Source organism: Stigmatopora argus, chromosome 8, assembly GCF_051989625.1.
Source record: "Stigmatopora argus isolate UIUO_Sarg chromosome 8, RoL_Sarg_1.0, whole genome shotgun sequence".
NCBI lineage: Eukaryota > Metazoa > Chordata > Actinopteri > Syngnathiformes > Syngnathidae > Stigmatopora > Stigmatopora argus.
In genome coordinates, this window is record NC_135394.1 from 11337876 (window position 1) to 11357124 (window position 19249).

The 19249-nt window shown below is 39.1% G+C and overlaps 2 protein-coding genes across 6 annotated transcripts in view; one reads left to right on the forward strand and one right to left on the reverse strand.

Moving 5' to 3' along the window:
* celf5a (cugbp, Elav-like family member 5a) overlaps window positions 1–19249 on the reverse strand; it is a 198517-nt gene that overhangs the window by 5369 nt on the left and 173899 nt on the right. For 3 of the 5 annotated variants that reach the window (XM_077606462.1, XM_077606459.1, XM_077606460.1), the window contains exons 8-10: window positions 5359–5571; window positions 4636–4734; window positions 2341–2484 (exon numbers count right to left, since the gene is read on the reverse strand). In XM_077606462.1, coding sequence (XP_077462588.1) covers window positions 2341–2484; window positions 4636–4734; window positions 5359–5571 — 456 coding nt within the window. The remainder of the gene's footprint in view (window positions 1–2340; window positions 2485–4635; window positions 4735–5358; window positions 5572–19249) is intronic. The other 2 variants (XM_077606461.1, XM_077606458.1) reach the window with 1 other exon arrangement.
* Window positions 14901–18278, forward strand: LOC144078420 (uncharacterized). The gene is made up of 6 exons (XM_077606463.1): window positions 14901–15349; window positions 16164–16319; window positions 16720–16784; window positions 16949–17053; window positions 17310–17414; window positions 17720–18278. Exons 1-6 carry the CDS (start codon window positions 15223–15225, stop codon window positions 18089–18091), a joined length of 930 nt encoding a protein of 309 aa, XP_077462589.1. The 5' UTR covers window positions 14901–15222; the 3' UTR covers window positions 18092–18278.

The window sequence follows — 19249 nt, forward strand, 5'->3', positions numbered from 1 at the left end:
TTCATGGTTGACTGCTGACTTGTTGCCTGTTCAACAACAGCATTTGTTTTCTGTTTTTATATTTTGAATCCAGGCCTAAATATAACATAAGAACATTTGCATCATCTGTCAATTTTTTGAATGTGTCTATGCAGTCCTTTTGTAAAGTCTTGGTCAAACGTATATTCAATCAGGCCATACCAGACAACCTGTACTAAACATCCTGTTTCCATCATGTGTAAAAATAAAGCCTTGAAAAGTCAGTGACCAGAAACGGCAGCGGAGTGTGTCTCCGCTTGATGCGCTCCCCCGCGTCCGGGGTGTCATTAGGAACACTCAGTGACCCGTGAAAAACAGCAGGAGATTCTTCCCGTCCCCACGGCCACCTGGGATACGCGTCTGCCCGGCTCGCACTCCGACCATTAGGGCAAAGAATGGGTGGCGAGGATGTGCAGGTGAGGGAGGGAGGGCATTTGTGGTCAGAAGGATTTTTTTTTTCTTCCGTTTTTGGTTGGGTGAATTGAACAGGTGATGAGGAATTAAGCTGATTTTACCATTTTCATCATTTAAGTTGAGGATAGCCTTGCTATTGGTATCATTGTATTTTTTTCCTATTGTGGACGTGACCGGATGATTCGCCTAAAGACGTTTCGACGTACGTTTGACAGACGGACAGGTCGCCGAATGGACGTTCCGCCGACGGACGTTTGACAGACGGACAGGTCGCCGAATGGACGTTCCGCCGAACATTCATTCGGCCGAACCGCCGTTCGGCGGAACGTCCATTCGGCGACCTGTCCGTCTGTCAAACGTCCGTCGGCAAAATGTCTTTAGGCGAATCATCCGAGTACCTATTGTGGAACATTGTTAGACTGTGGAATATGGAATTTTGCCACCTGAGCTAGTCCGTTTCAATAAAATTACTTGTGTTTTGTCATATTTGGTGCTGAGGGAACATTTATTCCCACTTTGCAAGGAAAATATCAGGAAATACTGATCATATATCTCCCTAATATTTGGGGTGTGACTTTTACTCCATTTCTCCCAGCCTTAAAGGGTAACCATTCCAAAGCTCCTCTTTTCACATTATACCCAGTGTAAAAACGTCTCCCTCTTTTGCCTCCCCATCAATCCAAATTCATTTGCTCCTTTCCAGATTAATTACATCAGCGTTCCCGCTACATCCCCAGGCATAACATTACGTTGTAAATGCATAGTGTAAACGTCAATAGTGCAAATAGGTCTTCTTTCATGAATTTATATGTTATGAAGACTCCCCTTAGTGGTGGGATCGCTGATCAATTTTGGCCCTGAAGTGAAAACAAACGGTGATCTATAATTGTCCTTTGACCTCTACAACACACACTCACGCCATCTCATGCATACACACGGACCCAGCATGGCTCCTGAAAGTTTGTATAAGCCGCAGGGCAAGTTGCTCTCTGTGATGGCTGACAGAGCTAAATGAGGCAGGGGGGCGCAGCGGCGGGTGCGTGAATCAGTCACTGTAGTGAGAGTATTGACAGATATTGGGGTGAATCAACGGTGATGCTGATGCAGCACCAGCGGGGTGTTCAGGTCACATCGCTGCCCCACGGAAACATGGATATGGATTCTGATCGACGATAACGTACCTTGTGCGGCAACACTGCGTATACACAGTGCTGTATATTTATTCATTTAGCCATCAACATGTGCAGTGTGGCCATGTCAAAATGGCAGAATCATCAAGATGTAAATGGAGGTCAGTCACGGGGCCAAGATCGTTTTCTTCATGTCTGTCGTCATCATTGCAATATGCAAGCATTTGTCTCTACTGTTTCTACATCATCTGTTCTGAGGGGACACTTTTTTTCTAAATTTCTGAAGTCCTTTAACTGGGAAAAACAAAAGATATATAATAATACACTATTACCCGATTCGAAAGTGGGGTTCTCTAGGCAGTGTGTGTGTGAGTGTATACGTATGTTTACTCAGCTGCCACTCGCTATTTCAATCCATTAGAAAATGTCCTTGCATTTCTTCATTTAATTGCTTAATTAAAAAAAATCTTATCTTTTTTCTGTCTTTTGCATATATAAGTAAGATACAAAGTTATTTTTTGTATCATTTTTAAATGCTTCAGGGTGTAGTATTAAAGATCATGGAATAGATTATGGTAATTCCAAAATTCAAGTTAGGAAAGCACTTTTGGAATAAATTAATGTTAAGATACCAGTATATTTACACATATTTTGGTGGCAATTGCCCATTGGGAACCATGAAAACAAGTAGAAAAAATGTTCACTGTCCTTGGTCTAAAAGCTGCTATCCTTAGGGGCAAAAAGGCAGCAAATGATTGAGCGTTACTAAAGAACTTACCAAAACACTTGCTCTGATTTGTTGCCCGGTCCATGAACACCTTGGATGAGATGACAGTTCCGAAGGGCAGAAACATCTGCATGAGTTCATTATCCCCAAACTCCTGTGGCAGGTGGTAGATGAACAAGTTACAGCCCTCCGGACCTGGAGAAAGAAAAGAGACTGACTATTGGGAATTTGCTTTTTCCCCTCAACTGTGCAATGCATTCTTTCAAGCCCAGTCCATTAGGATGAGTCATGTTCCTGGGCTTAGACATTATGAGGAAGACTCACTACATTACTGGTGCGAGGAAACTAGTCAATGTTACTTCCGTTCGATGAGATTGGATGACTAGAAAAGTGCAGTGTCTGCTAAAAGGCTGATTAGCAAAGAGGGAATTTAGTTGAAAATAATTTTTCAGCAACTCACATAAAACCTGAACAGTTATGGCATTTGACCCCGCATATTTCAGGTGTTGCAGATAAAAATCAATAGCGATCCAGCACTGATGCACATTGATGAGCCCATTGGGTGTAAACGTAGGTAGGGCAAGCATTTTATCCTTTACCTCAGCAATAACTTGTGTCAGATTGCATCCAAAATCAATTGAGTTTCTTCTATGACACAGTAAAGCTGAGAAGTTTGGATACGATACCAAGCAATTCTATATGTAGCGTTTGAAAAGATTCCCATTTGGCTATTGACCAATTAAAGCTGCCTCAATATTCCAAATCAGCAAAGCTCTTGCTATGCCATGCCGCAAATAGATTGGAGTCACATTTTAAAAAAAAAAATGATATTATAGCTTTATTTTTCTTCTAAAATGCATCAGATTTTTTTTGGGTTCATGTTTGTTTAGGTCACTTATTCCTAAACTCGATTGGACCTCGATTCATCTCAAAATGTAAAATTCCATGCTATGAACGTATGAATAGGGTTGCGTTAAATTGCTACTAATTGTTCATGGGATGTAAAGACCAATAATGTTCTCACATTGACATATAAGGAAGGACATAATAATCCCATGGTAGGCATAGCAAGTGTTTGTATTGATTTGATTTCTAGCCTCGGGTACCTTGGTTATCTTGAGTCACATGCTATTAAATTAAAAATCAATAAGCGACATCTTTGATGAATGAATGAAGAGTTCCTTCTTTTTACAATAAATACAAAAAATGAGATCAATTTTAAATCTACCATTTAATGTGACTTAAAATTGGAGTTATGGTATTTAACAAGAAGAGCTCTAGTATAGTACTACATTTGCAGTTAGACCATGGAGAATCAATAGTGTTGCTTTTTTGTTGTTGTTTTTAAAGTTAAAATATAATCCCATTAAATATGATACCCCTTGTGGCTTATTGCGTTAGATCACAGAAACCATCACTCAATATTTATATATTAAATTACCTGAAAGTTGTGTGTTTAGAGTTACTTGAAACAAATTAAACTTGGATCAATTGACACATTGAAATACATAAAGTCGGACATGTTGTGTTTGCCTTCACCTTTTTAGCATTTTTAGCAGATGTACCATATCATGGAAAATCCTGAGTGAATTATCCTGCCAACCCTCCAGTACAAATAGTTTGGACATTAGTACTGCCAATTTTAGTCAATGAGTTGACTCATTCACTGCCTGGCATCTCTGTTAAAATGTATTAGACACGTATGGCCATCAAATGCAGGTAGATAGTTAAGAGTCTATCGTTGATATAATAAAGAATCAAATGAGGTTTGAAAAAGAAGAGTGGAATAAATTAAGAGTCATGTATATTTAAAAAAATATGACATCTTACATTAGTTACAATGACTACCTTGTGGTCTTTCCATTAACACATTTCTGGGGATTCACGTAGAGACTCAACAAAGCAGGCTGTGACCTTTGTCCAGGTAATCTCATCATTATTATGAGGCCAATTAATATATAGAACATGACACTGAGTCAGTATGTTACTCCTAGTTCAAAGCGTGACAAAAAATACTTATTGCAAAAATAACACGACCCGGAGCGATAAATATATATGTGGAGTTACCATTTCCTTTCAAACCACACAGTATAAGAACATTACCAATGTTTTATTACACTCTTCCTTTAGATGTACTGTATCCATTTCCTGAGATGAGCTGTGAACGCTATACTGCATGTAGCCACTTTATTTATCTATTACACACAGAGAATGAGAGGGTAATATTCCGCTCTCGTAATATGTGCGAATGAGATGTGTACAGCGCCGAAGCAATATTACGCTCTCATGCTCGTCGAGCTTTATAAATCTAGTGCAGATGTGTAAAAAGTAATAATGTTTTCTCACCCTCACCTTCTCTCTGCTGCTGTTGCTGCTGCTGGATGACCTGGGGCGCTTGGGGCAGCGTCTGGCCAATGGGAGTCAGCGTAGTGGCCGGGTATATCGCTAGGAAAGGAGGGAAAAAGGGGCGTGAAAATGCAGATAACGTGACAGAGGCCTAAGGTCAAGAGTGTGAAGCTCCCTCAGTGGGGAAACGTGGGTTGGTACATCAGTGACTTTAACTCTGTTATTGCTAGTACTGTAATAAACAGTTTTTCTCGTTTAATCATTGGTAGAAGGAAGATAAATTCAATTCAGAATATTAACAAAGATTATTTTGCAACGTCTTCTTGCCCCAAATGCTGTGTTACAAAAAATATATATATATCTTAACGTAGTTCTGATTTGTAATGGTGAAATTTTCGAACATTGCAACCTTTGACGTTTAGGAGTCTGAGACAGCCAAAATGAGTGTTTGTTTCATCTTCTTTTAAGAGTTGCACCATTAACACTTCAATAACTAAAAAAAAAATTAAGACAACTTGGATTTCATTGTACAGTCTATTAAAAAGGTACTGTATTGTCTTTTTGTTAAGAGGCATCCAATTTCAAAATTACTGTTTGTTTTGGTGTATGTAATAATATGTTGTGTTCAGATATTTATGCTTATGAGGTGGCAGTCAGGAACTAAAAACCAAAAGTCTGTTTGAGTCCTCTCCTATACACTGTAGAGGCAATATCAACACTCACCTGTGTATTGTTGTACCCCGGTGAAGGCTTGCTGCAGGGTGTCGGCGGCGGTGGGGCTCTGAGTGGAGTAAGGCGAAAGGCCATTGGTGTAGATCGCCTCCACGGCGGGGTGTCCGTTGGGCTGATGATGGATGCCGGTGAATCCGTTGACGATGGGAGTGACGATGCTGGGCACGGCGGAAGTAGTGATGTTGGTTGGTGGGGAACTTAGACCTGAAAAAACAAATATCACGATAAACACATTCAAACGACACAACACAAACAAATCAATTTGAGGTATATAGGGTACAATCAACATTAACATTTTTTAAAACATTTTTTGTCTCAACTGAGTGTAAATTGCACCAGCAATAATAATAAAGACAAAATACAAACATAAATTATAGTAATAACAACAAAATGGAGTACAACAGCCAAAATAGTGGTCAGTTAATGGAATACATTACAAAAAGTACCTTTTTACTGAACTCTCACTCATTCCTAATCACTATAAAACCCATTAAAATCTTCATCCTCAGTATCACTTCTGAACAACTCTGTCAATTCTGTATCTAGAGGGCGCACCGAGAGAATATTTCTTGTAACTGTCGTTGTGGGGGGAGCAAAACAAAACAAAACAATGCGCCAGTGTGCAAGTCGCAGGCCCAACCAAACTATAAAATAGAGCGACTAATATCCGTAAAATATGTTACATTCATGATAGTGAGAAAATTAGCCAGGCAAGGCTGTGGCCTCATGTATTGTACGATATCCTAAACATACTTTTTATGAATAGAGTATTCCTACAAATAGAAAACACCCACACATGGGCACGCATGTTGTCAGCATTGTGCAGAGAGGCATTTACAAACATGCACATTTCCCAGCTAATGCAAGGACACGGGTGTAACAACACGCCTGTCACACATCTGCTATTTGTCATGACGCATCAGGCAAGATCGCTGAGGAAGTAAACCTGTGAAAAACGAGGCTGTCCGTCGTGTTTGCGAGAACCCCGTAGCTCGACATGATGAAACTACCGTGCAACTTGCGAGGTAGGGGAAACAGAAACTTGATGGCAACGATTAGAGTGTGCCCGGGGAAGGAGGTCGCAAAAACAAAAAGATGTCGTTTTCCTCTGTGAGAAAAAGACACGTAACAACAGTTGGCACTTTGACAAATGTGGCGGTCATAACATATATGGCGCACGGCTGAGAGGCAGCGGATCATGAGCAGAATCGAAAGTGGTAGCTTGCCATCCTTTCACTCTCATGCAATGCATTTTAAAAGGACCCTCCTTTGGAAAGTGTTTCCAATTATGCCGGGAACACCAAAGTACCCATTTTGAGCAGAATCTCACGGTGTGATGGCCTCTCTAAAAAGGCCGCCTCCGTGGCGAAGCATCCGCGCTCTCTGAAGTACAGTTCCCCTGAGAACCACCTCTCAATCCAGAAACCTTCACTCTGATTGGATGGGAATGAGGGAGGATGGGAATGTGTGCATGTGTGTGTGTACAGGGGTTGTCACAGAAAACCAACATGTCGCATACCCGTAGAGCTGTTGCGCCTTGGCAGAGGCCCACATATGCGAAAGGTCCACACAGAGGGTAAACAATAACATTAATTTCACACACACCAGGTTTATGCTAATGAGATGGTAAAATTGCTGTACATCGCCACCGCTGCGTAACATCTACATACCCATATGGACTTGCTTTTCCCTGCTTACATCCAACTCTCATTTCCATTCTTCTCTGCGTATACCCAATGGACCATATCTTTGGTAATTTAAATCAAAATATGCACCACATCTACATGCATAGAGTGGCTCTCGAGTTAAAGTAGAGTCTGTAAATAATTGTCTAAACAGAAAATATTAGTAGGAAAAAGTAGGGGGAAAAAAACCCAAATAGAACAATTTTCTCAATCCACATTAGTCACCAGTGCACTCATGGGTTTTTCTCCATTCTGGTGTCTGAATAAGTCATTTATGTCCATTTTTTTTAAAGTTAACTTTCAGCATATATAAAACAAAAATATGTGCCCTGAAGAATTTGTGGTGCACCATCACTCGTGGCTTCGGACAAAATAGGCCAAGTTTTATAAAAAATATGCTCAACACACTAAATTTCTCTAGAGCACATGTGTCAAAGTGGCGGCCCGGGGGCCAAATCTGGCCCGCCGCATCATTTTGTGTGGCCTGGGAAAGTAAATCATGAGTGCTGACTTTCTGTTTTAGGATCAAATTAAAATGAAGAGTATAGATGTATATTAAATTTCCTGATTTTCCCCCTTTTAAATCAATAATTGTAATTTTTTATCAATTTTTTCTATGTTTTTAGTTCAAAAATCATTTTGTAAAATCTAAAAATATATAAAAAAGGTAAAATAAACATTGTTTTAGATCTATAAAAAACTGAATATTCAGGGCTTTTAATCCAGTTCTTTTAATCCATTTATAAAAAAATATCTAAATATTATATCTAAAATGGTCCAGCCCACGTGAAATCAAATTGACGTTAAAGCGGCCCGTGAACTAACTCGAGTCTGACACCCCTGCTCTAGAGCATTTTGTTGCACCAAAACCAAAATAATGACAGAAAAACAGTGCTTGGAAAAAAGACATTTGAGTCTGCTGAAAAGTTCCCTTAGTTAAAATATGATTACATCTATTTATTTTTGTGAATATATCCAAATGTTTGCACTCTTGAGTCTGCGATAAAAAGACAATGTCATGTAGAGAGAGCCCTATATACCTAAGGGGCCATACAAGTAGGTTGACCTGGGAAATAGTCTTAGTCCATTGAGAGCTTTTGCGTCCTTTACACTTATTTTCTTTCTTTTTTCTGTCCCTTCCCACAATTGCTTGTTTCCTGTGGGACTGTGATGAATTAGTCTGCTGCTTCTGTCCCTTCTCCCACCGAGACCCTGGAGACCGCTGCTCCCGTACTAAGCCGTTGATGGCTACCCTGCCACGGAAAGGCCACACACACTTCAACCCCAGCACTTCATAATGCAGCCTCTTCATCATAAGGTTTTTTCAGTTTTTAGTAGGCTCATGTGACACTGTGGTGGAGGTTATGCACTTGGGGGTGGTCACGCGTCCCCTTTAAGGTTCAATTACAGAAGTGCCAGGGCTTGACATGTGGCTGCAAAAGGAGTTCGTAACAAACGGAGAATGTTTTGATTGTTTTATCATCGTGCAAACACCATGCACCATCCTTTAAACCAGGGGTGTCAAACTCATTTTTTGTCGCGGGCCACATGGTAGTTTCGATTACATCCGGAGGGTCGTTATGTCTTCCAACTAGGCTGCCAAAATTAATCGATTAATAAATTGACAGCTTTCTCGATCGTGCTAATCGAAAGATAATTTTTGGACATTCAAATTAGTACAAATTGTTTGCAATTATTGATTTAAAATGAGGAAACACAGGAAATAATCTACAATCTTCATTTGAATTTCATCATAACACAGAAAGTTGGCACTCATCATTTACTTTCCCGGGCCACACAAAATGATGGGGCGGGCCAGATTTGGCCCCCGGGCCACCACTTTGACACATGTGCTTTAAACAATAAGTTATCTTAGCATTAAATTGACCTTACTACTAAATGTTAGTTTTGCTAAAATACACCTTATTTTCTTTGGAATTCAGTTGGTTTCTTGATGTCTGACTGACTATATATAGTTCCAGACCCACTCCAAATGTATAGTGTGTGCCTTGGGAGTACGTCTGTTGTGAAATGGCGCAATATATAAATAAAATTGACAGTAAATAATGTCTACTTTGCAACAATAAAGGCTTCCCCAACCATAATAGAAATTGTTTCAAGTTTGCTTCAAAGGAGGTCTTAATTGATACTTCACATATGTGCAGTTCATTTTATGCAAGCAAACTCATATTTGCGTTCTTGCAAGATGGGAGAAACTCTTGAGCTGCTGTTTTCTGTGATTGCCATCAAAAAGGGGAAAGGTCGTCCGAGAGAAGTATTTATTATGCTAATTGTACATTCAAATCAAGCAGGAAGGGAGAGTCTGAGAGTCATTACAGCCATGAGGACTGTCGGGTGCTGGAGCAAGTAATAAGCACTCAAAACAGATGCTTTCATCTAACTGATTTAAATTGTGATGCATGTTTTTTTTTTTAACCAAAGGGAAAATGACTAGAAGAGAATAATAAAGTGGCTTTCTTAGACAAGCTGACACACCAAGAAAACTATTTGTATTTGAATATCGATAGCTACAAGCGTTAACCGTGTTTGATGTGTGTTCCTCTCGTGACACACATTTACTTTGGATAATATGCAAATCTTGCAAAGGGGAAAAATGTTTTTGCACATTTTCGTTTTTTTCCTCAATTCAAAGAAAATAGATTTAGATACAGGTTTGCGCATTTTTTTTGTGGATGTTGTGATGTTATTTCTGACTACACAAATGGTATTGCTTAAAAACAGAGTGATAATTAGCAGTAACCTCAAAGCCAAATATTATATTTTCTATGCTACTCCGAAAAACACTGATCTTTCTCGTTTATTCCCTGTGAAAAAAAAGGAATGTTTTAAGTTTTCCGACTCACACGCCAATGCTACACATTTAGCTGCCAGGCAATGCTAAACATACATAGTTCCTCCCTCAAAATAACTTTTGCATAATATCGCGCATGCTGCTGTACTCACTCTCAAGACAAAGACATTTATCTTTTCCATTTTATTCTTCCTGCAGGAACATGAGATTACCCACTTCTCATGTATGAAACAAAAGCATCCTTTTCCTGCTCGAGCCTGGCACTCCGTCGCCTGTTTTGTTTGACTTTTATTTCTTTTGCCACACGCTGGTGGACGGGGAGGGGGATATTATTTTCAAAAAGTATCATCATGCATCATTGTGAGGATACACGTGCTAATCAGCGCAACCATCTGGCAAACGGCTCGTGCCCTATCGAGTAAATGCTCGGCATCTGTTGATCAAACGGACGCCTCATTGTTTTCCGAGTAACCCCCTTAACCTCCAAGTGCCTTTGGACTCGCCAATGTCCAATTTTTTTTGGTTTTGTTTTGTTTTTTTTGGTTTCAATTTCGGAAAGGTTACACAGATCGTTTCAGAGATCAACGTTGCGCGCTGAGCTCGGATTCTCCATTAAATGATGATCTGGGCTTTATGTTAATGCGACCGTGAATTGATGCATAGACAAACGGTATCAAAGCAGAGGTGTACCTGAAAATCAGATTCCAATTTGGCACAGGTGTCGTACACAAGACCCAAGTGTCAGATCCTACACTCCATCTCATTTTGTGGCACCTCAAAATAACCTCATTTTTCAGTCATACAAATGGGAATATTAACTCATGGTAATTATTGGTGATTATGTTACTAAAATGTACTATAATTTCCATGACAGCAAGTTTGAACCCCTCTAAAAGTGCACTAAATTATTCCTCTTCGCCATGACAGATATCATCCAGTCTCTTAGTAGTGTCAAACATCCTTGGCCTACTTCATGGATGGCCTTGCAAGTCATGCTATTTATTTCCTCAGTGGTGTCTGAATAAGTCATAGCCACAAGTGCGGTAAATAAAAAATATAATGTAGTCGCTCCCGAGGCAGCACGACTCATATTAATGAACGGAGTGGGAAATAAAACATTTCATATTTATGCTGGTCCTTGAAATCGCACACAAAAGCCCAGATTTCTGTGAAGGATTAATGGTACACTATGTTGAATAATAAAAGGTAATCAGTAGGTGGTGGCGTATCCACACATACACTCACACGCCTCCACACACACAACACACACACACTTGTCTTGAAGGATCAAAGGAGATAAATGGTGCTGCTTCAGTCATATCAGATTCACACTTACTTTGTCACAATCTCTTCTCACCGCACTAAAAATATATACAGTGCTCCATAACATTTGATACACCTGTAGATTTTAACATAAGCCCATAGGAGCTCTCAAAAATTCTAACTTTTCATCTAAAGCATGGTACTGCATATCATTTTGCAGAATGTTCACAGACCCTGCTGATATGAATAAAAATTGAACGACCACTATTTTTATAGTGTGTGATCTACTCAAGATGAGCAGTACAGTACAATCAAGGACGTAGTGCCCAGACTGCCCCTGAGGGGCAGTGTGATGCCACTAGGCAGACTGCTAGGAAAATAAAGAAATAAAATAAATACCGTATTTTCACGACTATAAGGCGCACATAAAAGTCTTAATTTTTCTCCAAAATACACAGGGCGCCTTATAATCCAGTGTGCTTTATATATACACCAATACTAAAATTGTTATCACGATAAAATAAAATAAATCAGTCGATAGGGTACACCATCCTCTACTGCTCTCACATTTATGGCAGGCAGCCTCCGACACTACTATTTTCCCTGTAGAAAAAGTACTGCGCAGTGACTGCTGGGATATATAGTTCTTTTGTCAGCACACCCAATGGATTGTGGCCTGGACATCGACATCGACACAGCTTTACGAAGCATGGAAGACAGCGTTGGAATAGTTACACTAGCTAGCTACTATTTGCGAATGGATTGTGGCCGCCTGGCCGAACGTATAAAACTCAGCGTATTCGATGACTCATTTGGAAAATTGTTCAATTCGGACACAGAAAATGAGGACCTTGATGGATTTGTGGGTGATGATGACGCGAGTACATTGTAAAATGGCTAAATAAAGTACAACCGAACTCAGTTTTGCTTCTGTTGCCTTTTTAAAAACGTGTTTTTATTGTGTGTGTAGCATGTATTTTTAAGATGGTGTATGTTTTTCCATGCCTGGCTGCGTCTATAAAAACGGTGCGTCCTTTGTGTGTGTAAAATACAGATATAGCACTCGTTACTGACACTGCGGCTAAAAATATGATGCACCGTATAGTGGTGAAAATACGGTAAAAATTGTAATTGTTGATGTGGAAGAAAAAAATCTTCTTGGTCTATGTGCAGAAACAGAAAGTGTTCATACAGACTAGGGGTGGGCAAACCCCGTTGGTGCACGTTTTTGTTCGAACCGATCCAACACACAGTTTTACTAATCAGGGTTGTGCTAAAACAAAAAGCAACTAACTGCAATCCACACATTGCACTTCTAAAATACCAAATTGGTGCAAGTTTTCTCTTATAGGTTGGAAAGAAAACCCACACCCACTGCAGCCCATTGTGGAATAGTTTGCCCACCCCTGATATAGACGCATGCATTACTCGGCCCTGCACAATGGAATTAATCATCACCATATTCAACCATATGCGTTGAACAATTCCACATACAAAATTACGAAATAATCATCATTGAATAGATAAATGTCAAATTTCTCATGTTCTGATTCTTTCCTTTGTGTTGCTGCGCAATATTTGCCTTACAAGAGCGCTTTAGAAGTAAGACTTCAGAAGCCTTTTTATTCTTTATTTATTACACTACTGGTTGTCGCACATGCACTCGGCTTCAAAATCTTTCTAACTCCTCACTAACTTTCTTTCTGCACCCTTCAACCATTTGTTTCTTGTCAGCGGACGTCAGCTTTTGTTCCTTTCCCCTTTCAAATGCTTTTGAAATATTCTGCTGCATAGGGGAGTGCTTTCGCTTTTAACTACACACTAAACTTTTACAGCTGACACATCTGGTATGTTGTAATAATGGCGCCTACAATGACACATGATGCTATGTCATTTCATATTTAAGTTAATTAGTGTACAGAAACAGATGATTGCTTCCATTTGTAGAAAGAGAAAAAATCACAATTTTTTATAATGATTTGCTACATGAAAGGGGCAAAAAAATGAACCCCATGTGAATCTAATCCTTGCATTCCTAATAAGAAAATGTTTTTTTAAATCTTGTATTACACAAGTTGGATCGTGTTGTGTAGCTAATAAAATAGTTTGTGAGTCCATGCAATGTGCTGGAAAATGAATCTTCATAATGAGCACCGCAACTGCTTAATCCATCAGAATTACAATCTACCATTAATCACAATCTCTGAGAGGCTGCAAACATTGAATAGTGGACACTTGATCAACATGATTGATTCAATGGATGCGCATCTCTATTTTTGGCCAACACTAACATAGTGTGCACAAACTGTATTGTAAATATGCACATAAGCATTATCTATTTTTATTTAAAGTGCATTTTTTTCACTTTAAAAGAGACAGGCGGATGGCTCGTTTGACTTCAAGTGCAGCATGTTTGATAAAAGAGGGGTTAATTGAGGTCGTTGCATTGATTGTGTCTTTTCTGTATATTTAAATTCACTGACTGTACTGAATAAAATGAGGCAGGACCACCATGGCAGGCTGTGAATAAAAGGCAAAGTGCCTTTCTGGTAGGGAGGCAAACTGAATTTCAATTCAGGGGGTTTGAAAAAAGAAAATAATAATAATGAGAAGACGTAGTTTGATAAATAGCATTAAACTAGATCCAGGATGCTGTACGTTTGTGATAGCAACTCAGCCTGACACTGATTGGTTAAAAGTTAGCCAAGTCTTACAAATCAGTCCATGCCGCAGTGTTGACAAAGTAGGTGAGCGGCGAACAACAAAGACTTGGATGCTCTATTATTTATTTCTCATCTTGCTTTTGTTGAGGCAATTACAAAGTCCCCCCTTTTCTCTTACTCTTGCTAAAGTAAAACAATATGAATAAGCAAAAGTGATACATAAGACGCTAAGTAACTCAAAGTCACTCATTGTACAAATCCTGTTTGCCACATTAAATTAAAAATGTTCTCCTTTTGTTTCTACGCGGGGAATATTGTAAAATTGCCAGTTGAACAGATGTTCTTTTGACCTTGAAACAATTTCACACTTCCACAAAGGTTAAATGTTTTCACGAGTGGAAATATTCCTAATTCATGGTGAGTTTAATTTACAATGGAAAGGAGTAAAAACAAGATATATCCCTCCCACTTTAGTTGAACTACCATTCACACACTCATTCATGCCTACATCCAATTTATAGCATTCAATCCCCCTACCGTGCATGTTTTCTGGATGGGGGAGGAAACCAGAGTACCCGGATAAAACCCACGCAGACCTGGAAGAACATGCAAACTCCACACAGACTAAACCACCGCTCTCATAACTGTAAAGCGGGAATGCTAACCACTCTATGACTGGGCCACCATGAATAAATATGTATACTTATATCGTGTTGAAATTAGATGAAAAAGTTTGACCTTTGATAATAAGAACTACAACTCCCATGATGCTTACCACCTAATAGTTTTCCATAAATTATTACTGCACGTCCCATTAAGATGACCTTTTAAAATAAAAGTCACTATAGTTAACATCCATTATTCACGTTAAACAAACTGTTACAATACATAGCAAAACCAATATGCATCCTATTTTTTTAATCATATTTTCATATATTAGTCACTACAAAAAGGTCCCACTGATGATGATTTTGTTTGTTTTTGTCATATTAACAAAATATAGTTTGACTTGTAGAGAGAAACGTCTTATCATAAACATTTTTTTAAATTAATTTATTGAATTAGAGGGGTTTTAATGGTATGATTGGGCTGGAGAGCGTCTTTCCCATTTCAACCCCGGTTATCATCATTTCCAAACCCCTCCTCAAATGAATCAGGCCCCGATGCGCGCTTCGTGGGGAAGCGACCCGCATCGCCTAAAATTTCTCCCGAAATTATTACTGCACGTCCCGGAGCTTCGATACAGCAACCGTGGATGTCATTTTGCAGGGCTAAAAGAGCGTTGATTTCATTTCGGTGCCCAGATAACCGCTGTCCCTGCAGCTTTACTTGGCAGCATAGCTTAGCTTAGCTTCCGAGCTGCGAACACGGAGACGCGCTTGTTATTGCGTCGCGATAAGCAGGGTTTACGTTTTGTGGATATCCTGTGACAATGCGTGCAATCAGTGTGAAGGAGGAGTACGAAGAAGAGCTCTGCCAATTTAAAATGGACAACCAGGAGCAACGATTGTTGTTAAATGCCGTTTCCAAGGCGAATCGAGTGGGCTCACGGGGAGCAGGTTAGTAGTCTCCGATAGCTGCTCTTTTCAAAACAAACACGTCTAAAATTTACAAATAACACCATGAGATGCACATAAGCCTTCAATTACCCAAATCAGTATGAATAATAATCTCGATAGCACTACTACAAATGTAAGGGATCGTCTTTTATCTGACAAACTTAACCTTGTATGCAGGAAAAGTGAGAACAGTAATTTTATAGTATTTTACTCGTTGCTTGCCATTGACAACACCTGACGTTAAATTTACTTAAATCAAGTGTGACTGAATGCTCACGTCTGTTGCTAGCCCTACCTGTCAAAATGGATTGGGTATATTAAATGAGTATCCTATAAAAAGTTAAGATCCATTCATCCACTTTACATACTAACACTCGCAGAGGGTGCTGGAGCCTATTCCAGCCAACGAGGGCAGACACCCTGAATCGACAACCAGCCAATCGCATGGCACAAGAAGACGACAAGCATTCACGCTCTCACTCACACTTGGGAGCAATATATAGAGTTCAATAAGTCTACCACACATGCTTTTGAAATGTGGGTGGAAACTGGACTACCCAGCAAAAACCCACCAAATCCAGGGAGTACATGCAAACTCCACACAAGAAGCTCCGAACTTCAGATTGAACCCTCAATCTCAGAGCTGTGAGGTTAAGATGGCCTTTTAAAATAAAGTCACTATAGTTAATATTCATAATCCACGTTTCACAATGTGCTTCCTAGTTTCCATATTTATATAGTGTAAAGAATATTGCACCTCAAAGCCACTACTTGACGTTTCCAAACTGTTTGTTTGTCATCTTGTGTCCTGCAGACGTCAGTAAAAATATATTTCCTGAGCAGCAGGACTCTGAGTTCCCCGACATCAAAAAAGAAGTATCTGGTCACAGCCACTGTGAAAAATCACAAGCAGGAAGCCACATTGCTCCAATGTCACACTTTTCTGACACAAATAATGAACAATCGAAAGGTGAGCCAATATGTCACAATGACAACAGACACTAGAAATTTTGTAGGCGGAACAAAACTTTGCAAGGTGTAGCTTTGTGTACTTTGAGACATGATGAAATGGTATACTTTTTGCCGACATTGTTGGTGTTATATTTTGTATAATGTGATGATCTTTGGAGGGAAATCTTTCCAATTTTATATTCAATTTGTGGTTTGATATGTAGTCATCTTTAATGTAGGCTGCAGTATTTAATTTACACATTACACAGACGTAACTGCAGTGTCTTATCAGGAAACTGCAGATTAATATAAGAAAAGCAGAGGTAGAGATAAAAACAAGTTTATATAGCGCTACAATATTGTGCTTTTTAGGAATCTCTTCTGTAGAAATTATAAACCTATTATTTATATGTTCACAGGTACCAGACATAAGTCTGATAGCACTGGAACCACAACCAACGCTGGCAATGGATGTGGAAATAAAGCAAGTACTGCTTCCGTTTGTCAAGTAGGATTAGCTAATACAAAAGGCCCAAGGTTTAACCATGCATAATGAATTGTGCCAAAAAACACAGCCAATTATGGTATTAAAACTAAAGTAGTGTGGGTACGTATTCACTTTATATATTTGACTTTTCTTTGTTTCAGAACACAGAGCAGCCAATGTGTCTTTCCAGGAAAAGTTTAGCTGATGTGCACCAGTCAGAAGCAGATTCCTTTTCTTACAGTGAAGATAGTTATGCATGTGAAATGGTACTTATGCCTTACAATTACATTACCTAAACATGAATAGAATTTTTTTTTGCCCATTTCTTTTTTAGATACAGAAAAAAAAACATTTAAATGGGCGTGTCCATCAATGCAAATGTTTAGTTACCCTGGGCTTACCCAGACTATTTTATGCTACTGTGTATATGTCCAATAGATGCTCATATATATGTTATATATTTAAATAAGTGTATGAATGAATTACTGTATGCAAATGATTGAAGATATTCTATTGTTTCAGAACACTGAGCAGCAGAGTCCTCTCTCTTTGGTAATGTTAGAGGAAGAAGAACACCAGGCAGAAGATTCATTTTCTTACACCACAGAGTCTTTTCTGTGTCAAATGGTAATTATGTATTTCATTACACTAAGGGCAGACCAAAAAAAAGGTATTAAATATGAAAGAAAATGTAAAAAATACTGTTATCCTAGTAGATTGGGATCCTAGCCAGGTTGATATGTATGAAAAAAATCTTTTTTGAGAGGCAAATCCAAAATAAGTGTGTTAGTGGCAGAGTGGCTGTGTTTAGAATTAGGCGATCATATTTTCAACTTTTTTTAAACAGTAGTTAGTCCGCAACTGAAACAATTTCTGATTCACATTCAATGAAGTTCAGATTATCTAGAAGATTTCCTGTTATTTGTGTGCAGCCACGGTGTACTAAGAGCTTCCACGGCCGAGAACTTCCACAGCATCAGAGGGATCTGATTGTCCAAAGGTACCAGTCGGGAGATGGGTACAAAAGAATTTCCAAGGCATTAAACATACCGTGGAACACAGTGAAGAGTGTCCTTGTGAGGTGGAAGAAAAATGGCACAACAGTGACTCTACCAAGAAGTGGACGTCCCTCCAAAATAGATGAAAAGACGAGAAAAGAACTGGTCCGGGAGGTTGTTAAGAGGCCAACGGCAACATTAAAGGAGCTTCAGGAATTTCTGGCAAATACGGGTTGTTCAGTACATGCAACAACAATTTCCCGTATACTTCATAAATCTGGACTATGGGGTAGGGTGGCAAGGTAATGTAAGAAGCATAAGAAGGAAAAGTATGGTGACTGAGATTGTAGGTTATTATATTCTGCTCTGAGATGCTTGGAGATATGTTTATCATATTGATTAGGGTAAGTGTTGGACAGACATTGGAAGACCATTTTAGGGACATACTTGCAAAAAAAATGGCGAGAAAGTGAACTTAGAGCTCGCTTCTTCCAACTCTGGAAGTGTTTTCTTGCAATTATCGAGTTGGGGTGGTCTACAACATTGATATTAGCTCCTCATCATTTTTATGAGGAAGGGGGCTTAGGCAAATTATTACATTTTGTGACTTTTCAAGTAAGAAATGTTTTTGTGTTGGCCTTAGTTTACTTTGAAATGTTTTTTTGTCAATAATGTATACATGGTAAATCAACTTTTGTAAATAAATCATTTTTTATGATGCAAAGTGTCTCAATGGCTGCTTTTTTTTTGTTTCATCCTGGTTGCCTGTTAAAAAATACAATAAACACCTAATTGCTCTGTCTTGTCTGCCATGAAAAGGACAAATACTTAAAAAAAAACAAGCACTACAGGACGACGGCATTGGGTTATTTGCTGTGCTTGGCATTTATAAGCAGAACCCTGGAGATACTGTAAGCACAACAAACTTGAAGGGGAAATAGGTCGGACGTTTGAGACAAGAGTCCAAACTCGCTTTTCGCTGATATTGCCTAGAGACACGACAGTTTCCAAAGGACTTAAAAGAATGGTTCAGGACATGACAAATGACTCTGCCACTCATTCTTGGTGAAATCTGATGTGCTCATCATTTCGCAAGAAGTGAAAATGTAAACTGGCTGACTGCAGGCACAAGATGAAGTAACTAGCCAAACTTATTCTGAGGGCAAGAACAATTGACAAAGACACTGTCTATTTAAAGGACATGATCGACCCAAAAGAGTTCCTCCCTGTTCTCTTGCTGTTAAAAGGATGATCAGGTTTGAGAAAGAGAAAAATGTTTTTTCCCCAACTCCCTAAACAGTACTTAAACAGTTTTTCCCTTGTAAAAGTGACTGATATTTTGCAAGTACGGCACTCTTTCATAAAAGCAATGCAGAATGGAATACAATTGACAAATAATTCACTGCACATTCACCTATGGTTTTTGTGTGTGTGTGTGTGTGTGTGTGGAGTCTATCTTCCTTT

Bases quoted from the DNA above. Each gene is read 5' to 3' on its own strand.
- LOC144078420 (XM_077606463.1), top strand. From the start codon at position 15,223: ATGCGTGCAATCAGTGTGAAGGAGGAGTACGAAGAAGAGCTCTGCCAA. The intron at 15,350-16,163 runs GTTAGTAGTCTC...TGTGTCCTGCAG, and splicing joins AGTGGGCTCACGGGGAGCAG to ACGTCAGTAAAAATATATTT. The intron at 16,320-16,719 runs GTGAGCCAATAT...ATATGTTCACAG, and splicing joins AAATAATGAACAATCGAAAG to GTACCAGACATAAGTCTGAT.